We start from the raw sequence: 19,463 nt of genomic DNA on the forward strand, positions 1-19,463 counted from the left end.
CTTTGTATAAAACGTGGGCTATCTATTTAGAAGAAATTTTTTTTTGTACGTGAGGTTAAGAGAGAGAAAGTAAGATCCAGAGATATCCGGTTTGTTTTACTATGCCACTAAAAGCTAATCAAGCTAATTCTACTCCTACTAATCAAGCTAATCCTACTCCTGCTACGGATGATCGTTAGGGACAAGCTATAGAAATTTTGACTAAAGCCCTACATGATGTTCGAATTAAAGTACGTGAGATGAATTAAAGGTTGCAGCAGTTGGAGAACAGTGTTCCTCGTGAAGAATAGGGGATACAACAGTTGGATCAAAGGTTGTTATGGTTGGAGAACAATGTTCCTCGTGAAGAAGGTGTTCGTAGCCACATTGATCTTGCATTAGTAGTCCCATGACAAACCCATGGTGTTGACTTCAAACGTAACGAAGATTACAAGTCAGATCCGCGTCTTATAGAGCGACCACGAAATTTTGATATTACGGTCAATCTCTCAGAATTTCATAGTAAGTTCCACATCGAAGGTTTTATTGATTGGTTAAGTGCAGTTTAGAATTATTGTGAATGGAGTGAATTGCCAAAGGAACATAAGGTTAAACTTGTTGCTACCAAGCTCCACAGGTATACCACGGCCTGGTGGGAGAAAGTTTAACAATCTCGACTTCGTGGTGGGACAGGAAAAATTACTGACTAGCAAAAGAAGAAAAAAAAATTCAAAGAAAACTTTGTTCTTGTGGATCATGAGCAAATTTTTTTTCAAGAACTCCAAAATCTTCGACAAAATGAAAAAAGTAAAAGATTATACTGAAGAGTTTTATCGATTAGTTGCTCAAACTAACCTCCAACAGATGGAATGACAAAAGATTACTTGATGTCTAAATGGCCTACAACCTACCACTAGGGCTGAAGTTTTTCTACATCGACCATGCACTTTAAGTGAAGCTTTTCAACTTGCTTTACGAGTAGAAACTAAATACCAAAGGAGCACCGATAAGCGATTTTACTTCTAGAAGAAGGTTTTGTACCATGTTAAATTTATTGAAGAAAAAAAGATACGACAAAGTTTATATGTTATCGATACAACGAATCAGGACATCGTGCGTTTGAATTCCCAAAAAAGAAGATGGAGGTACACTTGGCTAAGGAAGAGGAAGAAGTTTCAAAAGATCAAATTCAAGAAATAGTCTTCCATGGTGATGAAAAAGGAGATCCACTTTGAATCAAGATAGAAGTCGAGCTTCTCCTAACCCCAAGTGAATGATGCAGAAGAAAAAAAAAATATTATTATTAATTTTTGAGTTTATCTTTTAATTTCAGAAATAGGGATAATTAAGAAGGCATGAGTTTATTTTGTGCGTGAATTGATATTGATCAATTGGGTTGGTTAGTTTCTATAAAATAGGAATATAAATAGCATAAGATTAAATCTAGAGAGGGTTTATCTGTTCAACAATAAGACATCGTTTTACCTTTAGGGGGAGGCTTTGGATAAAACATGGGCTATCTATTTAGAAGCAAATATTTTTGAAACGTGAGGTTAAGAGAGAGAAAGTAGGGATGAGAGAGACAATAGGTTAAGAGAGAGAAAATAGGGAGGAGCGATAAAATATGAAAGTTCGTATAGAGAGATTTTTTTTGTAGTTATTGTTTGTCTTCTATTTTTTAGTCTATTTAAAGGAGATCTCCCTTTATTGTAAAGGAGTGAATGAGTTCAGTAAAATTTGGTCTTGTGAAGAGATTATTTTTGGGGTGGATTCCCTTGTAGACCTTGAGAGATGATATATTCTTTGAACCTTTTTTTTTTTCTATTGTTATTATTCCCATGCTATTTTCTCCCTGAATCATAGAAAATGGCTAAAAAAAAACCTGGTAACCAAGGAAGTTTCTCTGGCAACAAGGGCTACCACGCTTAGACGTTGCAATTTTGTATAGGAGAGAGCTCTCAAGGAGAGAAGTCTGATACTAGCTAGGGTTTAGCGTTTTTGGGTTGCTCTCAAAGGAGGCTAGATAAGGTTTGGGCTGTTGGGGGTTTTGGGGTTGCAAAAGAGAGAAAACTTTGAAATGGAATGGTTCTCTCTGTTACAGGTTAGGGTTTTTTACTTTTTCCATTTCTTAGTGAAGGTATTAGCCTATTAGGTAAGTAATTAGGCATAAGGTTATAGTTAATTAAGTAACTTAAGTATGATAACCATTTTTTAAAATATTTAACAAGTTTTCAATATAATATTTAATAATTAATTATTTAATTCAAAGTATAAATATAAATATAATATATTAATTTAAATTTAATATATATGGGTCGGATCCATTGGGACCCGTACCTGACCCGTATACCTTTAGGTCCAAAAAAGAGGGACCTGGACCCTATCTGCCAAGTCCAAGTGGGGACCCATACCTGGACTTGGGTCGAGCATACTTAATGGGTCCTGGGTCGAGTCCGAGTCCACTTCCACTCCTACAGAGAGGGGGTTATTATTTGCATACTCACTAGAGCTGTCTGGCATTTGCATTCTCGGACAGCTAGCTCTGCTCTTTACGCAATATCTTGTTTCCTAATCTCTCTTTTTCTCTCTCATAAATTGTCGACCATTAAATCTCTCTCTATAAAAGTACAAATATTTTCTCTTTCTACAATTATACTATAAGCGGTCTCCAATTTCCTAATCCCACACTCTCTCCCCTCGTAAACTCTTTGCCATTAAAATATGTCTCCTCTCTCTCTCTCTCTATAAGCGAAAAGGGAAAGGGTGGGGAATTTGGAGAAGATGGTAAAAAGACCGCCATTAATGCTGGATGGATTGAGCATTTCAAGTATGGGAGACCTGTATGTACAGGCCGTGGCCTCCCTCCAGACCTCAATAAGAGCACATAGTGGTTTATATAATCTGGTATGTGGACCCTCTATATTCCCATATTTTTCTTGATGCAAATTGCATCCATGATATTTATTCATTTTATTTATTTATATTTATTTATTGTTGAGATTGAATTTTATAGATATTCATATAGGGGTTAAAAATGAATATTTATTTTATTTAGGATGGATTTCGTAGTTAGTAGGATTTCATCATCCTATTTTGATAGGATTGTTAGATAATTAGAAAGTGAATGATGAAAGAGGGTTGAACGATAAATTTCTTAGAAAAGATGCTCTATGAGAGACAATAAGAAAGTTTGGAAAGAATATGATGAGAGAGGGTTGATCGAGAAATTTACTTGATCTAAAGATGTTTATGTGGGATATGAATGTAGAGTTAAAGATTTAGAAGAGAGATTTTTATGGGAAATTTTCATGGGAGTGAAGATATAAGGAAAGATTTGATGAGGGAGAGATTCATTGGAAAAGGAGATGAGCTGGAGAGAGAAAATTGTGGGGGAGAGAGAGGAAGAAATTTAGGTGGGGGAGAGAGAGATATAGGTGGTGGAAAGAGAGAGAGATTGGAGTGGGAGACAGAGAGAGAGTTTTCTTGATTTTTTTTTTTATTTCTTCTTAATTAGTTTATATTTAATGTGGAACTTTTCTATTAGAAAGGAGATTTGAATATTTTTACAGAGAGTTTGTTTATGAATGAAAAAAATAGAGTTTCTTCTTATCATGACTTAATTTACAGCCACATTTTCTCCTCCAGTATTATTTGACTTTTTTCTTATTTAAAATCAAAAGAATGCCAGATTTAATTTCCCGAACTCCTTTTGCATCATTTAATATCAGAGCATGGTTCGAAAAAGGTTAGCGACTACGATGGATGGTCGTGGAGGTTGCAACCATAGGAATGCCGAACATGACCCAATACATAAGAAAATCGACAACTTGACGGAGATGGTTGAAAAGTTGTTACAAAAAAGAAAGATTGCAACAACGCACATCAAGCAAGATGAGATCCATGGTGTTAGATCCATATTGTGCGAGTTCTAGCGGAGATTGGTATATATCAAAGCATGAGTCCGTGTGGGAATGGCCTGGTGTTATGCTTAATCGTACTTATGGGTTCGATGCATGACATTGACAGGAGCATAAATGTAGAGAAAGGTTGAGTAACTGACTACCCCAAAGCCGATGTCATTGGTATAGGGGAGTAGACCAAAATTAGTATTGAGATGAGCAAAGAAAGAATTTTTCTACATTCAGATTGACCCCTAGAGCTAGATGATCCCAAGCTAGGAAACTGACGCCTCCAACTCGGGGAGTTGTTGTCCCTATAACAAAACCTGAGCATCACACAAGTAAACAAAGCAAGGTATGTGATATCTTGGTAAATGAAAATCCGAAGTTTTCGATTAGAGATATTGATGCGTTGAAAGACATAAAGGGTCCAAAATCTAATGAGAAACGAGTAGATGTATTTATAGATCATTCTACTTAAAAAGTAGAGATAATTGATGATATGCCTAGCATTTTTATTGATGAAAATATAGAGGATTCCAAGTCTGAGGAAATTCAGCATTGTTTCAATCAGAATGAAATGTTAATGTTTAACATTCTTTCTGTTGAAGACAAAATCGGATCCTCAAATGATTCCCTCCTTGTGAACATGAAAGAGCAACCCCTAACTACAATGATAAGAGATTTGGGATTGGATGAGAAAACCAAGATAGTGGTCTTTGATCAAAGCAAATTGTCGATGGTCGGGCACGAACTATCTTTGTTGCCATTAAGTGATGAGACTCCACCTGAACCTTTTAAAGAGGAGGGTGTGGTTCAATTCTCTATTCAGCAACTTATTAAGGAAAAGGTTTATGATATCCAGATTGTAGTTGATGATGTGGTTAATGTTAGTGCCTGTAGTAAAAATTATGCGTACGCATTGGAGTTGTCTAGTAGAGGTGATGAGAGTGTTGGTACGAACATGGTGAGTTGTGATTGGTTGTTTGTTCTTAAAAAATGTAACTATGATGTGTGGAATGGTTATGATAAATTTGGATGGTTTGGTCGTTTATTGGGACTATTTCATAATTGGTGTGAAATATTTGAAGTATGGTTTCAACAACATCATTTTGTGCGGCATCCGCTTATTAATGTTGCTGATTTGAGATGTTCAAGAGATGAATTTGTGCTGGGAGTATGCTGATATTTGGTCAATGCAATAATTGCCAAGAAAAAAGGTCTCTTAGTCAAGTACGGAAACCATCTGATGGCATCTGGCTCATGAAAGAAGTTATTAAATTGTTTGAGAGTTTATTAAAAGAACGAATGAAGTTATTATATCTGCACAAGAATAAATGAGTCATCCCTTTGTCAGCTTTGTTGGAACTGAACAAATCTTATATGGCCCTACAAGTGAAGGGACTGGTTTTGCAATCAAAGTCTTGATGTCCATGGGAAATAACATGAAAGGTGCTTTTGTAGATATTAAGGAAATTATTACAAGAGACAATGATCTTGTTTTTGTAGAGATAACATCTCCATGTGCCACGTATGTTTTGAAAATTTCTCTTGATGTGTTAAAATTTTCCTTGGGGAAGCTTGTTAGCTTAGGCACAATCATATGAGTTTTAAGCATCTACTTTTTGGTTTGATATGTGAACGTAAAGGGTTTCTTGGATGTGTGCTTGCAGCCTTTGGCTCTGAACTACAAAATATTTATGCAGTTGTCATTTGTATGGTCGAAGAATGCAAGGAGGATGTTGGTGATAACTTTCAAGGGAAGAGTAAAGAAACTCACACAGTTTTTCCCTATTATTATTCTCCACAAAACATGAGCTTAATAATTGTGAAAAACAAAGATGGTCATGCGATTTTTATGCTATCATTGCAATGAAAATCTATTCTAGAAATTACACACGGGAATTCACCCTTTAACAAGCTTTTTGAGATGATTGATGTGATAATTGGCTATACAGACTTTCGCAAAAGCATGTCAACTACCTTGAAAGCTGTATGTCTTGATATTAATGTTTGCCTCGTGGGAATGGGATACAATGGAATGACAAGGATCGCGTCAAGTCTACAATAGGAGTTGCAACTTTCTAAGCAAATTGATGACCTAAAACTCTAGGCATGATTGTCATAAGAGTTCAAAATAGCGAAGAAGCCTTAGAAGAAGAAAGCTAGTTAGAAGAAAGATGTTTATTTCATAAGGAGTCTATTGGTCGATACAATTAGTTGAAGAGCATATTATGTGCACTCATATTTGAATGTATTCGGATGTTTGTCCTGGAATTGGCTAGGTGGATGGTGAATTTATTCATTCTTTAGAGTGTTCATTCTCATGCCTTATAAAGAACAACTATGTGGAGATGTAGGGCTTCACCATCAACTAAGGGAGAACAATGAAGATGCAATAGGAAAATCTCGAGACGAGTTTTCCTTCCAACCCGAGGAGTATGATGCAAATTGCATCCAAGATATATTTTTTTAATTTTTAATTTTTAATTTTTAATTTATTATTGGGACTGAATTTAGGGATATTCATAGAGAGGTTAAAAAGGGATTTTTATTTTATTTAGAAAATCCTTCCTAGTTTGTAGTTCCATCATCCTATTTTGGTAGGATTATTAGATAATTATAAAGAGAATGATAGGATTGTTAGATAATTATAAAGAGAATGATGAGAGAGGGTTGATGAGATGAGGGGTAGAAAAAATTCTTAGAAAATAGGATATATAAGAGAAAATAAAAATGTTTGGAAATGAGGATCTATGAGAAAATAGTAAAGTTTGGAAAGAAGTTGATTTGCTTGAGTGAGAGAGATTTATGTGGGATATGGATGGGGAGTTAAAGATATAAAAGAGATTTTTATAGGAGATTTTCACGAGGGATATGGATGGGGGGTTAAAGATTTAAAAGTGATTTTTATAGGAGATTTTGATGGGAGTGAAGATCTAAGGAAAGACTTGATGAGGGAGATTCACGTGAAAAGGAGATGAGCTAGAGAGAGAAAATTGTGGGGGAGAGACATGAAGAGATTAACATAGGGGAGAGAGAGTTATAGGTGGTGGAGAGAGAGAGATTAGAGTGGGAGAGAGAGAGTTTTTTTGGATATTTTTATTTCATTTTAATATTTAAGGTGGAACTTTCTCCTTACAAAGGAAACTTGAATATTTTCATTTGCTTATGAATAAAGAAAAGGGAATTCTTCTTCTCATGGCTTAATTTGTATCCACATTTTGCCTTCCCGTATTGTTTGACTTTTTGCTTGTTTAAGATCGAAAAAATACCAGATTTAATTGCCCGGACTCTTTTTGCATCAATTCTTCTCATGGCTCATAGTCCTCTCTGTCTTTGGGTGCTCTGCTGGCATGGCTTGGACCATTGTCAATATGCATATCAAAATCTAGTTGCTACAAATTTTATTATAAATTTTATTTTCAAAGATGTAGGTAGGTTTTTTTTTATTAGGGTTAAGTTTTTAGAAATAAGATTAATGTTAGTTTTTTTAGTTTCATTTTTAGTAGAAGGATAAATCCTTTTGTTTGGGTATGAGTGTTTTTTTAGGAAAGCTTATCTTCTATCTTTTACCTATATCCTTTATTCATTTTTTAGGTAGAGATAAGTTTTATGTTAGGTAGTCGTTGTTATTTATTAGAGTCCAATTAAGCAAATCTTTGAAGCAAATATTTTGGGTGACGTTTTAGGGATTTTGCTTCTTTAATATTTAGGTTGGTGGGTTGGTTATTAAGGAAGTTACCTTTTACAATGATATGGAGGTGGGACATGAATTCTAAAGGGATAGAAGTTATTTTATTTATCAAGTTAGTATTTAGTGGATGGAAAAACAAATGAATAGCTATCTTTTTAAGGGAAATAGGAATTATCTTTTCTTTGTTTTTTTGGTAGGATGAGTACATCTTTCTAAGAGGTTTGGATGAGAGCCCATTTATAAAAAGAAAGTTTATATAAGGATGCAACTTTATAATGTAGTACTATGAATGCACCACAAAAATCCATCGGAAAAGATAGTTTTAATCTTTCAAAACCCTTTGATTGATCATCTCGACATCGAGATGTATGACCATGAAAAATAAAAAGATTTTAAGTCTCAGAAATAGTTCATGTTACAACATATTATCTGCATCGTCCATTTTCAAGATTTTTACATGTTTATAGATCTACTTGATTTTAACCATTTTTTAAATTTAAAATTTTATAATTAGATATAAAAATAGATTTTGAGATAATCCTAATAACATTTTACATCAAAATTATGAGTAATGATCCTATAAGACTCTCCTCCACCTATGTGTGTAGCAATCTAAAGGATCACCATTAAAGTTGGCACGAATCTTTATAAAAGTTATCACATGGGTGTGGGACTTGACTTTTTTATAGATCCGTGTCAAATTTAATGGTGATCCTTTGAGATCTTACATACATGGGTGGAGGAGGGTCCTATAGGATTATTTTTCCAAAATTATATATCATGATAAAATTTGAAGGTGCACCTTACCTCTACAGCTACGGATCCATCCGTATGCCAACTGCACCCGTTATAACAAGGGCTGCACACTATTGTAAAAAAGGATGGAATTTTGTGAATGAAAAAAAAAGTGATCTTTGAGATCGTGTAGAGTGAGAGAAAGAGCCTTTTGTAAGTGTTTTTTTTCTTCTCCTTTGTTTATGGTCCAGTGTCAAAATACTCGTATTCGCACATTTTGTTTATTCTTATTGTGATTTCCTTTACGATTTTATTTTTCTCCCTAAAACGCAGTTGTTTTTGCTGGTGTTGTTTGCCGATAAATTTTATACCGCATCACAGTCTCTCCAATTTTATTGTAATCCCTAACCCCTACTCTCTCTCTAGTTTTTGCTGAATTTGTTTATTCAAGACCTCTATCATCGTGGATCTTGATTACAATGGTATTATGCTTTATTGGTTTGGTTGATTGGGGTTTAGGGTTTTTGATCTCGGGTGATTAGATCAATATGTGAGGATTTGCCATTCGTTTAAGCTGTAATTTGAAATCAATACAATTTTTCTTCATCCTTTAGAGCGCAAGGGAATTACTCCAGTTATTTATACAATTGCTCTTCTTTCCATTTTCGTTCACCAGAACAATAACTTAAAGAGCAAAACTAGCTGTTTGAAATGCAAACGCCTGAGTGTGCAAATAATAACCCCCTATCCGACAAATACCTGAGTGTGCAAATAATAACCCCCAATCCGTTGTTTGCATTGCCGACAAAAAGAGCATCTTAAGAAACAAAAAACATTGCCGGATAAAAAGAGCAACTTAAAAAATAAAAAAAACAAAAAAAAATAAATGACGGTGAAGTAGTGGTGCCCGTAATTTGGAACAAATGAGACACCGAATGAGTATCCGTACCTAATTTGCTCTCATTATTTTTCCCTCTCACGCGCTCACTTATATGTTTCTCTAGCATTTGTTGGTCAAAGGTACTTTGGGAGTGTGATGCACGCCAATAGATTCCCCGCAACCCGTTTCTTGCTGCACTACTCTCTGCACCGGCCCAAACGTGGACTCCAAGATTCTCCATCTCTCTCTCTTAACACGCAATCGAAACTATCGAATTTTCTGCACTGCACCGTCTTTTCCCCCATCAATCTCAAATTCCGTTTCTTTTGGACCACAGTATGATTCACAGGATGAAGTTTTGAGCTCTCTCTCTGTAACGTTTTTGTGATGAATTCGGAGAGCATATTTGTTTTATGGTGGCGTGAAGGAGACCAATATCCACATGATAAGTGGAATTCCCAGGTATCCATTACCCATTTCGCCTGCAATATTTTTAAGCACCTTATCAAGAGAGTATCTAAATGTAACATATCCCTGTTCTTATTCGTTTTCGGAACATGTGAAGGGATCCGAAGATTGCAGATATGGGATGATAAACTGGACTGAACCGCTGCGGAATTGTGACCTTCCACCTCCTCATGGCCCCCAAATTCAAAGGAGATGTTTGTTTAGAGAGAGAAAGAGAAGCCACCCTTATTCATTCATAGGTGATGGTACTGATGCATCGCTCCCTGCTCACACAACTAATGGCCGAGTAATTCCAAGGTGAGTTTGTCGTGTAATTTTCGGGGGCTTTGAGAAGTTTTGTTATAATTTTGGAGCTCAGAGGTAGTTTGGTTCATATTAAAAAAATTTCCATATGTTATAGTGCTTTTAAATGTATCTAAACAATATTTAGCATACTTCCTACCTCATGCGTCGGGGAAAAAATTATGCACGGTTATTTTTCCCATGGGACCTAAATAAACTATCCTGAAATTTAAGTTTTAATGTGAGAAACCATCTCAAAATTTTTAGACATAGAAACCATCTCGACTTTTAAATTTTGGAGAAATTCTTTCAAATCTTTAGAGAAAGAAACTGTGTTAAAATTTTTAAAAAGAGTAATTATCTCAATGTTTTAAGAGAGATAAGCTATCTCAAATTTCAAAATTTAGATCGAGAAATTGTCTCTAAATTTTTAGATAGAGGAATTAACCTAACTTTTAAATTTTAGGTAGAGAAATTAACTCAAAATTTTTAGAGGGAAAAACTATATCAAATTTCAAGTCTTAGATAGAAAAACTATCTCAAAATTTTTAAAGTGAGAAACTATTTTAAATATTGCAGTGAGAGAAACCTATCTCAAATTTCAAATTTTGACAAAGAAAAACTATATTATAATTTATAAAGAAAGAAATTATCGTAAATTTTAAGTTTTAAAGAGAAGTTATCTCATAATGTTTTAAAGAGAAACTATTTTTAAATTTTTAGAGAGAAACTATCTTAAAATCTCCAGAGATAAATTATCTCAAAGTTTTTAGAGCAAGATGCTACTCAAATTTCAAAATTTTAGATAGGGAAACTATCTCAAAATTATTTAGGGAGAGAAACTATATCAAAGTTTCTAGAAGGAAAAACCATACCAAATTTTAAGTTTTAGAGAGAAATTATATAAAAAATTTTAGAGTGAGAAACTATATCAAATTTCAAGAGTTAGAGAGAATTATTTCGAAGTTTTTGCAGAGGGACTACTCAAATTTTAAATTTTTGAGAAACTATCTCATGTTTGTTTTAGAAAGAGAAATTATCTCAAAATTTTGACGGGAGAAACTATATCAAATTTTAAGTTTTAAAGAGATAAACTATATCAAAACTTTTAGAGAGAGAAATATATTAAATTTTATTTTTTCAAAAGGAAAACTATTTCAAAAAGTTTACAGAGATTGTCTTAAAGTTTTTAGAAAGAAAAATGATCTCAAAATTTTTAAAGAGAGATTCTATCTCAAATTTTAAGTTTTAAATAAAATATTTCAAAATTTTTAGAGAGAAACTATATCAAATTTTAGATTTTAGAGAGAAAAACTATCACAAAATTTTCAGAGAGAGAAACTATCTCAACTTTTAGTTTATATATGGAGGTATTTTTGTTCTAAAAAACTATCTTCTTGTTTGCATAATTAAAAAGTATTAGAGTTAAAAAATAGTTGGGAGAACATAGCTAGGAGGTATTAGGGAGTATCTTAAGTTTCTCTTCTATTTTTGTTTTTATAAATTGTGTCAAATATGATTAAATGACTATGGGAATATTTCTAAGTATCCCTGCAATAGATGCTTATTTTTTGTCCGTGTTGCATTTTATTTCTCACTCTCTGCACACTTCCAAATGTGTTTTCCAAATAAATATACTGAGCAAGCTTGAGTAATTCTTTCCTTGTAAAATGTGCACATATATCAATATTTTTCCAGTAAATATTTTCCTATCAGGCTATTTCACATGAACTAAATGACCCCTACGATTATTAGAATTTTATAGCAAGAAAATCCAAAGAACACATTGTTGGGCGTATACAATCCTATAGGTGAAAATGAACAGTAATTTTATCTATCTTCATCACCGTCCAAAGTCCAAGTACGGTCATGATTGTTCTGTAGTATTTCATTTTTTCATTCTTTTTCTACAAATCAGAATGACCTGAAATTTGGAAAGTGTGTACATCTTAGTAAGGTGGATCTAATAAAAATATAAAACAAATAATTGGTAAAAAAAACATAGACCAAAATACCTCCAAACTTTTTGGAGGTATTTCATGTAAAATATTTTTTTGATATTTTTCATAGATTCGCATATTTTTTATGAATGCAAGCTCTAAATTTCAAGTAATTTTGATTTGTAAAAAAAAAAGAAAAAATTAAACACTACCGGACAATCGTGACCATGCGATGAACTTTGGACGGTGATGAGGGTAGACGAAATCATTGTTTATTTTCGCCTATAGGCATTTTGTAGTGTTTTCCACACACACACACACACATATATATATATATATATATATATATATATATATATATATATATATATATATATATATATATAGAAGAAGCTACGGTACGTCGATTCGCGTACCGCTACAGTAAACGACGAACGGCCCAGATCGAATCTGGCCCGATCTAACTATCACGGATGTCCGGTAGTATTTCATTTTTTATTTTTTTTATACAAATAGGAATGATTTGAAATTCGGAGCATGTTCATAAAAAATTGGCGAATCTACAAAAAATAAAAAAACAATTTGCATGAAATAAGTTGATCAAAATACCCCCGAAATATTTTAGGGGTATTCTGGTCAATTTGTTTTGCTAATTATGTTTTATATTTTTATTAGGTGCGCCTCACTAAGATGTACATACGCTCTAAGTTTCAGATCATTATGATTTGTAGAAAAAAAATTAAAATTTAAATACTCTCAGACAACCATGAAAAATAGGCGAATCTACGAAAAATAAAAAACAATTTACATAAAATAAATTGATCAAAATACCCCGGGAATATTTCACGGGTATTTTGGTCAATTTTTTTTATATTTTTATTAGGTACGCCTCACTAAGATGTACACACACTCTAAGTTTCAGATTAGTATGATTTGTAGAAAAAAATTAAAATTAAAACACTCTCGGACAACCATGACTGTTAGATCGGCCCAGATTCAATCTTGGCCGTTAGGCATTTACGTAGCAGTACGCACATGAGGGTACATGAATTATTTATTTATATATATATATATATCGTAATGGTCTTATGAAACCCTCCCACAACCATGTGTGTACCTAATGGATCACCATTAAATTTGGTACAGACCTTTAGAAAAGTCAAGTCCCAGACCCATGTGATAACTTTTCTAGAGATTTGTGCCAAATTTAATGGTGATCCTTTGGGATCTTACATACATGGATCATTACTCATATATATATATATATATATATATATATATATATATATATATATATATATATAGGAAAACATTAAAAAATGCTTATAGTTGAAGTTCTACAGTACCTCACCTACGACTTTATCACCGTTCAAAGTTTATCATATGGTTATAGATGTCTGGTAGTGTTTGAATTTTAATACTTTTTTACATATCAAAATGATCTGAAATTTTATAGATGTGTGCGTCCTAGTGAGATGCATATGAATAAAATATAAAACAAATAATTTGAATGATAAAAATTACTTAAAATACCCTTATAAAGTTTCAGAGGTAATTTCATCATTGTATTTTATGACTATTATTTTTTTAATATTTTATTTTGGCGCGAATTATTATTATTATATGTACACACACCCCAAATTTTTGATAAATCCGATTAGTATAATAATTATAAAAATTTAAATACTACCGGACAATTGTGACCGTGTGATGAACTTTGGACGGTGATGAGGTCTAGGTAAAGCACTGTAAAACTTCACCTATAAGCGTTATATATATATATATATATATATATATATATATATATATATATATATATATATATATATGAAAATTCTTCCCATCGCCAATAGCCGAAAATGATAGTGATTTTGTTTACCTTCATCACAGTCCAAAGTTCATCGCATGGTCACAATTGTTTGATAGTATTTCATCTTTCATTTTTTTTACGAATTAGAATGACTTGCATTTTGGAGGGCGTGCACATCTTAGTGAGGTGAATCTAATAAAAATATAAAAAAATATTCATGAAAAATATTGACCAAAATACCCTTGAAAATTTTCATAGGTATTTTGGTCAATTTATTTTATGTAAAATATTTTTTAATATTTTTTTGTAGATTCGCCTAATTTTTATAAACACACTTTTCAAATTTCAAATCATTCCAATTTGTAGAAAAACAATAAAAAATGAAATACTACCAGACAATTGTGACCGTACGATGAACTTTGGACGGAAATATATATATATATATAGTGCAGCTAGCCTAGGCTCTAAATAGTCAAAGTAGAGCCCTCCTTTAAATAGAGTTGAGAAATGTAGTTTCAACATCGAAAATCTTTGTGATAGCGTTAAAGTATATTTTCATATTTAATAATAAAAATTAAAGCATAAAAAATAGTGTAGATCAAACAGATCTATGAAAACTTGATAATCTTGAAAATTGATGGTAAACATGTGTTACAAGTTGCATTATTTCTAATACTTGAAATCCATTTTTTTTCTCATGTCCATGCATATTGATGTCGAGATGATTGATTTGAACAACAAAACAACCTCTTCCAGTAAAAGTTTTGAGGTAGGCTCTAATTTGATTGTTTAGAGCCTCGACTCTTTATAAACGTTTCCTATATATATATATATATATATATATCAAACACTTCCCAACGCCTATAGGCGAACATAAACAGCGATTTCGTCGACCCTCATCACCATCCAAACTTTATCGCATGGTCACAGTTGTCCGGTAGTATTTTAATTTTCATTTTTTTTTTATACAAAATCAAATTAAATTTAGAGCATGTGTACATCCTAGTGAGGCGCACCAAACACTTCCCAATGCCTATAGGCGAACATAAACAGTGATTTCGTCGACCCTCATCACTATCCAAACTTTATCGCATGGTCACAGTTGTCCGGTAGTATTTTAATTTTCATTTTTTTTTCTACAAAATAAAATTAAATTTAGAGCATGTGTACATCCTAGTGAGGCGCACCTAATAAAAATATGAAACAAATAATTCGTAAAATATAAATTGACCAAAATATCCCTGAAAATTTACGAGGGTATTTTGGTCAATTTATATTTTACGAATTATTTTTTTCATATTTTTATTAGGTGCGCCTCACTAAGATGTATACATGCGCTAAATTTCAATTCATTCCGATTAGTAAAAAAAGAAAAAAAGAAAAATGAAACACTACCGGACATATATGACTGTGCGACGAAGTTTGGATAGTGATGAGGGTAGGCGAAATCGCTGTTCATTTTCGCCTATAGGCATTTTGTAGTATCTTCCTATATATATATATCGAAAATATTACGTAACGCCTATAGGCGCAAATGAACAGTGACTTCGCCTACCCTCGTCACCATTCAAAGTTCATCGCGCGATCACGATTGTCTGGTAGTATTTTATTTTTCATTTTTTTTTACACATCAGAATGACCTGAAATTTGGGCCATATATTCATTAAAAATATGGGAATCTTTGAAAATTATAAAAAAAATATTTTACATGAAAAAATTGACCAAAATACCCCCAAAATGTTTCGGGGGTATTTTGGTCAATTTATTTTTCACGGATAAATTTTTTTGATATTTTTATTAGATGCGCCTTAGTAAGATGTACATACCCTCCAAATATCAAGTTATTCTAATTTGAAGAAAAAAAAAGAGAAATAAAATACTACCCGACAATGCTGACCGCGCGATGAAATTTGGATGGTGATGAAGGTAGGCAAAATCACTATTCCTTTTCACCTATAGGCGTTGGAAAAACTTTTCCTATATATATATATATATATATATATATATATATAATGTCACAATGTCATTATAATATAATAAAACCACGCTTCTAGAAAACTATATTTGTGGTATTTGTATGACCCAAAATTTTGCACACACACTCTCTTCGTATCGGTAATCAATCTCAAAACAAAGAAATCAATTTGCAACCCATATATGGTCAAAATGAATTCCCTCAAATGATCCCCGTATATGGTCAAAATGAGTTCCCTCAAATGATGTATCTAGATCGTCCATTTAGTGAATTGTAGGATGTAGGCCTTTATGAATTCGAAATCAATTTTTTATTTTTTAACGTTGTTAATCTAATGATACTAAAGTTATCTAAAAAATTTGGATAGAAAAAATATCCTTCTAAAGCTTCGATCTAAGTAGCTCACCAAAATGGACGACTTAAGTTAATTGGGTTAAAAACACTTTCCAAGTTGTGTTTTCAAATTTTTCCTTTTTTATTATTGTTTATTAGAATGAAAAGAATGTATATTTTAAAATTTGGGTAAAAAAATGGCCCTAACAAGATTTTTTAAAATTATTTGATTAGATTACCATATAACCGTTTTACATGAAATCACTCCCCTAGAGAGATAGAGAGAGATCTTTCGTAAATAACAACATTGTTTAGGAGCCCTGCTCAACACTTACGTGATGATGCGGAATGGCAGAATCACTAGTGACCCAAAAGAAGAAGAGAAGCAAGATGGGAATTTTCCAGAAAAGAAATTGCATTTATTGAAAGCCCTGCAGCACTCGCAAACACGAGCAAGGGAAGCAGAAAAACAAGCCTCTCAGGCCCAGCTCGATAAAGAAAATGTGGTGGCCCTCTTCTTCAAGGAGTCTTCTCGATCCTTTGCATATCGACAGTGGTTAAAGCTGCTCGAAGCCGAGATCTTGATGCTTCAGTCCAACCTCTATAAACCAAACCCCATCTCTCCTTCTGCACGAATAGAAGGAGAGAAGAGAGAAACAGCAAAGACCAAGAATAATAGAGAGAATGGTCTTGTGGATACCTTGTGGGGTTTTGCAGGGTTTACATTTTGTTTGGAAAGTGTGGGGTTCCTCATGGGGTGGAAGTTGGCAAATGTATGCTCAATCCAAGGTTTTGATTTCACAAGTATTTGGAGAAATTTGTGTTCTGATTGTTGAGAAATATGGGAGTGGGAGAAACTGGGTTGTAGAATTAGATTTTAGAGGCTTACAAAAACAACAGATAATGACCATCTTGTTTTCTTGACACGCTCATGACGCAATCTGAAAACAATATTTGCCCCTGACTCATTGAAATCACTATACATTAGCTTAAAGTATGCAAATTTATCTACTCTTAATAAACTAGAGGTAGTTGTATTTTTTTTCACCACTTTTCTTACTATAACTAGTCAAATCTCTTCTCACCACTTCCATCCAAATAAAATAATTGAAATTATTTCAGAAAAATAATTACCTCAAAATGTAGTTCTAAATATTGTATTTTAAAGTTATATGGTAAGTTTTTGGATTTTTATTTTTTCTAATATTCTAGAGTAATATTTACCTATGAGTAAATAATATACTTATCGGTATAATTATAATTTTAGCATATGGTAGAAAATAATATAAATAAAATACAATAAAATACAATAAAATAATTATTATCTAATGGAAGATCATATGTGAAGATGGATCCATTCAAATTCTCTCTGTTGTAGACCCTTTCTACAAATGTATGCCTTGTTGAAAATTTTAATTCAAGATCAATATTTTATTTGAATTGTTAATGAACATTCAATGAACGTGCATATTGGTGGTGGTGGGGTGTATATATATATATATATATATATATATATATATATATATATAGATCATGTCAATCCATGGGTTAACAACTATAGTGTCAACCAACAGCCCAGATTGAATCTAGGCCGATCTAACAGTTACGACTTCATTTTGTATTTGAAATTTTCATTTTTTTTCTATAAATCCGAATTACTTTAAATTTTAAGTCTTCATTCTTCTCATCAAGGTGCACCTAATAAAAATATTAAAAAAATAAAAATTTTCAAAATAAAAATTTATCAAAATATCCTTGAAAAGTGTCAGAGGAATTTTACTCAATTTAATTTTTGCATATTATTGTTTTTATAATTTTATTAGATTATCCTATTTTTAAAGAATATACACTCAAAATTTCAAATCATTTGGATTTTTAAAAAGAAAAGTAAAATTAAAATATGATTGTAACCATTGGATCGGGATTCAATCTGGCTAATTGAATATGCTAACATGTCTTTTGATGGATCATGCTAAAATTGGTCTCATTTTGGAAAACGGGACCGTTGAATATAAGAAGTTCTTTTGTCATGGGGGCGTCCCCTCATCCGTCCACATGATGCTGGAAAGGGTTAAGATGTACGAGAGGACCAAGCGCCTCACGTCTGACACCAAACCAGTCGAAAACAAGAAAAATTATTGACCCTCAAGATAAACAAATAATACAAAAAAAAGCGGTGAGGTAAATCATATCACCCTCAACCCAGCTCCTGCCAAGACTTAAGATCCTACACTAGGACAGAATCAGAAGATAGATTATTGGGCCAAGGCCGACAACAAGGATATACCTTATAATCAGCACATTAAGAGAAGATACTTTACGCCTCTGAAGGATCCTATAATAGATGTTCTCAAACGACTCTTTCATGTTGGAAAACTAACTCTCTCGCCTCATAGGCCTCCTGCATTCGAACCAAAGGACAAAACTAAAAGTTGTTAATGGCACCAATATCTTGGGCATGACACTTAAGATTGTATTTCCTTAAAGCAACAAGTTCAGGGCCTCATAAAAAAGGGGGAGCGAATTTTGCTCAGCCCGGAGAACCTGTGAAGGAGGCTAACCAAAAGATAAGAATCTATGTTAATCCATTACCAAAAATTGACCCACAATCCAACATTCCTCCACCAGTGACACCCGACACCAGCAGAAGACCCAAAGGTAACAAGTATGATAATACATAGGGGGAACTCAGGACAAGACCTTTCATAATTGATATTCTTAAGTGTTTATACTCGAAAGTGTATGCAAAGGACTTCGTCCCCACCTTGGTTTCCGGTACAAACAAATCGATAAGTTGATAGAGTATGGGTTGTGTCAAATTATATTCCGAGGTGAATCAGGTCTTAAGACCTTATCTCTCGGATTACTGACAAAACCGGCTTCCCTACTATCTTAACCTTAAAACTCAACCAAGAAAACTTTTGAAAGGAGATTTGAGATAAAATGCAGGTTTTAAAAAAATAGATTTAGAAAGATAACAAAAGAAGAGAACCACAAGTAAGCAACTAAACTACGAAGATTCAGGGGTAAAGAATCTAACTACAAGATGTAAGAAGAATAAAAAATGAAATGGCATGGAGACAAGAGAGTGAGTCAAGTCTAAATATACATGACATAGAATAAAAGAGAGAGAGAGTAATATGGAAATAGAGAAGGAAGGAGAATATGTCCCCCTTAATGAGGCAAAGAGATATAAGTATGAGATGAGAATAAAGATAATAGTACCACATGGAAGGGAATAACTATAAGTAAAAGGGAAACGAAACTAATGCTAATAGACAATATGCAAGGAGAGTAACAAAATTAGATATAAAAGAGAGATATGGGGAAAAAGTGTCACAAAGAGTGCTAAAATAAATGAGATAGACAAAAATAGAGAATGATACATTGACAGAGGGAGAGAGAAGTAGATGAATACAAGTTACTAAAAAAAGATAATGTAAGACAAGAAAAGCAAATGCAACA

At 32.9% G+C, this 19,463-nt stretch overlaps 1 protein-coding gene across 1 annotated transcript; it reads left to right on the forward strand.

Moving 5' to 3' along the window:
* The first annotated feature begins 9,115 nt into the window (after positions 1 to 9,115).
* LOC18425125 (uncharacterized) lies at positions 9,116 to 16,959 on the forward strand. The gene is made up of 3 exons (XM_088864996.1): positions 9,116 to 9,652; positions 9,756 to 9,955; positions 16,354 to 16,959. The coding sequence occupies exons 1-3, from the start codon at positions 9,578 to 9,580 to the stop codon at positions 16,832 to 16,834; spliced, it is 756 nt and encodes a 251-aa protein (XP_088721122.1). The 5' UTR covers positions 9,116 to 9,577; the 3' UTR covers positions 16,835 to 16,959.
* Positions 16,960 to 19,463: the final 2,504 nt, after the last annotated feature.

Source organism: Amborella trichopoda, chromosome 4, assembly GCF_054954075.1.
Source record: "Amborella trichopoda isolate Santa Cruz 75 chromosome 4, AtrichopodaSantaCruz75HAP2 v2.0, whole genome shotgun sequence".
Classification (NCBI taxonomy): Eukaryota; Viridiplantae; Streptophyta; class Magnoliopsida; order Amborellales; family Amborellaceae; genus Amborella; species Amborella trichopoda.